Source organism: Esox lucius, chromosome 20, assembly GCF_011004845.1.
Source record: "Esox lucius isolate fEsoLuc1 chromosome 20, fEsoLuc1.pri, whole genome shotgun sequence".
Taxonomy (NCBI): Eukaryota; Metazoa; Chordata; class Actinopteri; order Esociformes; family Esocidae; genus Esox; species Esox lucius.
In genome coordinates this window covers 29,069,031-29,074,600 of record NC_047588.1, presented here as the reverse complement: position 1 = coordinate 29,074,600, position 5,570 = coordinate 29,069,031, and the positions used below count along the sequence as shown (strand labels likewise).

At 41.5% G+C, this 5,570-nt stretch overlaps 1 protein-coding gene across 3 annotated transcripts; it reads left to right on the top strand.

The window, feature by feature from the left end:
• The first annotated feature begins 1,155 nt into the window (after window positions 1–1,155).
• ppp1r35 (protein phosphatase 1, regulatory subunit 35) lies at window positions 1,156–5,072 on the top strand. Of its 3 annotated transcripts, none has more exons than XM_010894409.3 (6): window positions 1,156–1,252; window positions 1,618–1,856; window positions 2,844–2,967; window positions 3,060–3,278; window positions 3,358–3,491; window positions 4,742–5,072. In XM_010894409.3, the coding sequence occupies exons 2-6, from the start codon at window positions 1,653–1,655 to the stop codon at window positions 4,910–4,912; spliced, it is 852 nt and encodes a 283-aa protein (XP_010892711.1). In that variant the 5' UTR covers window positions 1,156–1,252; window positions 1,618–1,652; the 3' UTR covers window positions 4,913–5,072. The 3 variants fall into 3 exon arrangements, with proteins under 3 accessions (XP_010892711.1, XP_010892708.1, XP_010892709.1); XM_010894406.3 differs by having other exon boundaries at window positions 3,039–3,278; XM_010894407.3 differs by having other exon boundaries at window positions 1,188–1,294; window positions 3,039–3,278.
• The last annotated feature ends 498 nt before the right edge of the window (window positions 5,073–5,570 follow it).

The window sequence follows — 5,570 nt, the reverse complement described above, 5'->3', positions numbered from 1 at the left end:
TAAATCCCAAAATATCTTATATGAACACTTTGAACTTTTCCTTGAATCCCTTCAACCATGCCATTATGATGATCAGAAAATTACATTTGTGTGTGTTTGAGTGTTCAAAGGGCCCTGGGAAGAAGAGGTCCATAGATAATTAGATATTGTATGTTATAATTAATTTACGCTAGGGATAAGCATCTACTATATTACTAAAATATTAACATACTTTATTTTTGAACATACATGATCAACCTGTGCAGAATTCCAAAAAACCGTGACCCGGGAAGTACTATTATTTCGGCCTGACCCCTGTAAGGCTAAAACCATGACATTTCGCCCGGCTTGCCTCCTGGTGGGCGTGGTTTATACTGGATACCGTGAATTCATTGATGCGAGTCGATTGCATGTTCGTTACTTATATCTACAGATATGGCGGATTTAAGTGCTAACGCCATCAGAATCTACCAAACAAATCCCTGCATTTACCGATAGTAGCTTAGTTAGTGTATACTGTAATTACTGTGTGATTGTCAAATGAATTTGACCTGAATGTGAATGGATTAAAAATATGTATTATTTCTGTTATCCCACTTCCTAAACATGTGATCCACTGCACCTTCTAAATGCACCCAAACCTTCCTTGGGTGGAATGAAAAAATACTGGCTGTTTTTCTCACAAATGTAGCAGTCGTACGAAGGTGCACTTGCACATACGTACCCTCAGAAGAAAGGGACAACGTTATCAGGTTTTGATGTATAGCCTACCATAGTTATCTCTCCAGTGAGAACAGTTCAATAGTAAACGTACGAATTAATGAATGTTAATTGTTCAATAGAATGTTGCTGTATTATTCCGAAGCAATATTGATTGAAAGGAATAAAATAATCTGCGTTGGGAAATTACAGTTGATTTCTTATGGTCTTAATATTGTTAACTCAAGTTTTTAGTTGTATTGGTCTGTAACGGAGATGAGTTACTCATCTGTAGATGTGCTAACGTAAAACAGCACATGTCTCAACGATGTTCATGTACAGCGGCTATTTTCCTGTTGGTTAAAATTACTTTTTTTTCTATTCGGTGAGTCTGCATAGTACGCGCGTGGAATATGGGTACATTGCGCTAGCTGTGACGTAGAACGCAAGGCTCCGCCCTCGGGTGAAATGCCGTGTTTATTTAGAGAGATCGGTAGTTCACGGTGGTGGAAACAACAGTTATGGCGGAACGGGTGGAGGGAACTTCAAAAATGAAAAGATAAAAATAAAATAGGTGCGTGAGTTCATCTGCCATTCCCAGAGCTTCCTAATAACAGTAAGCTGATTATAAAAGATAGCCAAACAAACTATTTATGTAAGCTAGCTGTTGGCTAACTTACTTTCAAGTTTTCTTTCTAACTGCTGTAGTGTAGTCTTTTATCTAGCTTAGTTATCTCTGTGCTGCGGAAATCGTCAGCTATAAATGGAATTTAGCTGACTGCATTAGATGTCTTTCTATCTTGACAATGTATTTACGTTAATAATCATAGCTACGCTGTGGTCTGAGTTAGGATTCTAGGGGTTGTTCAGATAAGTGTTTAAGCAGAGTTATTTACCTGTCATTTACTGCCTTTAATTATATATTTTCTAAAATCAAAGGGCCGTCACATAAAGATCAAGACTAGTGACATAAAATGACTCGAGTAGGTTCCATGCAGCAGCCTCGTCTAGCTGAGGGCAGTGACCCGGTAATCCGACAGGTCCCTTTACCCGTCCCAGTGCCTCTGGTCTCTGCCAGCCCCCTTAAGTGCCCGGAACTGGACCTGTCCCTCCCCGTCAGCCCTGACCCGCCTCGGCCAAACCCAGCTAGCCAGAAAAGGCGACGTAGCCATCAGCAGGTTAGTTTCACAAAACAAACACGCTGTGAGTCTCAGTTATTACTTTGGCCAGTTGTCAAGGCAGCTCTAGAGTAGATGAACAATGTCTTTGCCTAGAACTACCCTTGCAGTTTGACTCTGGTACCTTTGCAATGGCTGCCTGGTATTATGATGAAATCATGTCTATGAAGGCAGAAAATTCATACCAAACTACAGAGCAAAGACAGGACAACAAAATATTTAGTTAATCTTTCTTTTAAAGGGGAATAAGGATGAATATCCAAAATGTGCCTATGTTCATAAATTGCTTGAAGTAATTGTTGGTCTCTCTCTATGCACGCATCTTTCACTCAGGGAAAGGAGGATCAAGCTAGCTTGAGTGCAGTGTCAACTTGTTATATTATTCACCTTTAACATTCAATTTCAAGGACAGCCTGGCCAAAGACATTGCTAGATGATTCAGAACCACATAAATAATAAAAAAGCAAATAAGCACTTAAGGCAAGGGAATAAACGATAAAAACATAAAATTATGTGTAGGGAAGCAAACTGAAACAAATGATGACCAGAGAAAGTGTAGGCTTTAGGAGTGACCAGAGTGAGATGTGTACCAGAGGACAGGTTACTATTGGTGTAGCATATGTTAAACTTAGAGGGGGCATTTTCTATAAGGGTCTTAAAAATACATAAGTGGTAACAGCGAGTCTGGCGTTGTGTATGTAGCGATGGCCAGATAACCACATTGTCAACATCACAGTGATGACTGCAGAAGGGGGTCAAAGTGTTTAAATCACAGTGATGACTGCAGAAGGGGGTCAAAGTGTTTAAATCAGGTACCAGGGCGGTAAATGACATCTAGTTTATTGAGTTTTATAGCGACAAGCCTGTGCATTACCTTGCCATAGGTGAGGATTGGCAGGATGGTCTTTTTTATAAGTGTACAGCCTACTTGACAGCATTGTTGTAGGATGTCATAAAGGATAATGACATGTGTGCCTCTGGCTATAGGTTCGTTTTGCCCCCGAAACGCCATTGGCTGTCACGGTGATAGCGGAGCCTAGCAACCACCCTCTGCCTAGGCTACATCACAAACACTCCAGCAGCTACTCAAAAGGCCAAGGGCTCCATCATGGTAACCTCCCCATTGTGTCAGAGGTCTGCCTTCATGTTTGCTTTCCAGAACTGTTTCCTGACTGATCACAGGCTCCTTTGCTCCTCCCCCAGATGGAGCTCCGCGTAGAAGGGCGCAGTGGACAGAGTTAGGACCCAGTGAGGAGGCTGGTGGCAGTCTCCCTATGGTGCCGGAGTTAAACACCACGCTGGCCCTGAAGGCTGAGCTAGATGACGTAGCAGGGGCGGAGTTTAACTCGAAGAAGGCTGTTCAAGAGCAGCTGCAGAAGTCAGTCAGAACCAAGAACAGCGTCAGTGCCCGCGCTACAGAGGGTAACAAACTCACACAGACACACGGAAACGCACTTATACAGACACGCATGTGCGCTAACTGTGTATGTTTCCTGTCTAGGTGTCAATGTGCCTCCATCACAGCAACTCTATAGGGCGCTGGTCAGTGTCAATGTGGAGGAGGAGGAGCTAATCAACCAGGCTCTGCGTGACAGGCTTCTGCTGGTCCCGCCCACATGCAGCCATGGCAACAAGGCAGGTCCCTTTCGCTGACCCCATCAGTGTTTTGTTTAGTGTGACACTGTGCAACTTTGACTTAAACACAAATGGTAATTTACTGAATGACCAGTTGAAAAACAGTTTGACTGTGAGTCAGTACAAACCATCCAGCAATGTAGCATTTAAACTGAACACATTCCATTGTATGTGTGTACACCTGAAAACATGTCCACATTCTGCGCAGCACATCTAAGTCAGAGTACGCTGGGACGATATCCAGCGTGACTATGTGCAGGCTTTCCTCCAGTCTTGCTTTGTTTTCACTTGTAAACATGGGCTGAAATGGCTTCATAATCAATGTTGCAACCCCAGAAACAGTGTATCTGTGTAGGCTATTTAGCATGCACTGTGTAATTTGAATCCCCCCAATTTAAGTATGTGCAAGTGCACTGCCTTGTAAGAACATTTGCAGTGTAGAAGTAATTCTGTGCACTTTGCTGGGTGCGTGGAAATGGACGGGCCAGGAAAGAGTTGTCCAGTAATAATGATCTTTATATATAAAACCGTTGAGCTATCATAGATTAATATACCTAATTAATTAACCAGTTCTTGATCTCTCCCCATCATATACAGGTGCACCTCAAAAAAATTGAATATTGTGGAAAAGTTATTTTTTCCCCCGTTAATTCTAATCAAAAGGTGACACCTTCATATATTCTATATTCATTACACATGAAGTGAAACATTTCAAGCCTTTTTTGTTTCAATCTTGATTATTACAGCTTACAGCTCATGGAAATCAGAAATCCAGTATCTCAAAATATTAGAATAGAATCTGGTCATTGCCACAAGCTCTATATAAAGCTCTATATAAATGATTGGAACAGGTCTACATTCTGTTACTATATTGTCTGTATCGGTATGTACAGCAAGATCAATTGAGAGATGAGTAGGTGAATGCTAATGTTATGATCTAATTTGATGGTTGTAGTCACAATTCTAGCAGCCGCATTTACAACTAATTAAAGTTATTATGGAGTAGCCAATTAAGAAGTGCTCATAATACAGCTCAGTCTTTTGTTGCCCCTGTCCCAGCTTTTTTAAAACATGTTGCTGGTGTCAAATTCAAGACACGCAGTTGAACAAAAAACATGCCAACCTGTTTGCGTCCACAATATGTAGTCTTTGAAAAGGGCATCACTAAATAGCATTTTGTGTCAGCTATGTTTTTCTGTTCCCCTTAAGTCACAGATGGACTAACACCTAGTTTTTGTGCATCTGTGCAGAAAGATGATGGCCCTGACCTGCAGGTGTTCTTCAGAGGGGATATTTTGAGGGAGAAGCCCCTCCTTCCAGGGGAAGACCTAACCATGCCACTTCCCCAGCCCATACCACGTCCTGCACACACAACCTTTGACCTCTATCACAGACAGAAATGCTGGGAGGCTGGACCCTGACACACACACACACACACACACACACACACACACAGACACATACATACATACATACATACTTTGAACCGCTGTACTTAACCCAATTCTAAAGAATTGTCTTGGATGTAAATACTGTATTTTAAACTAATTTAAGATATTAAAGGTTAACCTGTAACATGTTGATAAGTGGTCTTTATTGCTGTGTGTGTGTGTGTTTGTATGTGCGTGCGTGCACACTCGGAGGGTTGGAGTGTGAGTGTGGCAGGAGGTAAGGATGGTAAAGACAGAGGGAGGGGTAGAGGGATGAAGAGGTGAGAGAGAGAGAGAGAGGGAGAGGTCCAGTGATCAAAGACCACTGCGAGGTGAGTACACAGCTTTAATTCACAATGCTGGGTGTACAGTGTTTGTAATTGGGTATTGCATCTTTTTTTTAATGTAGTGATTGTGTAACAGTTGTTACTGTTCTTTGTAGATACGATGGAACAAGCATGTTTTTTTCCCTAGCACATGGTATGCATGTTCATGTTTCAGTGTTGGGAACAATTCAAATTTAACATATTGGAATTAGAAAAATGTTACTACATTGACTTAAATGTAATTAAGCCTAAAGCTGTGTTTTATTTTTTAGTTTCCCCGGATGGGTGATTGTTTGTGTACTGTATATGTTGTCAATATCTCA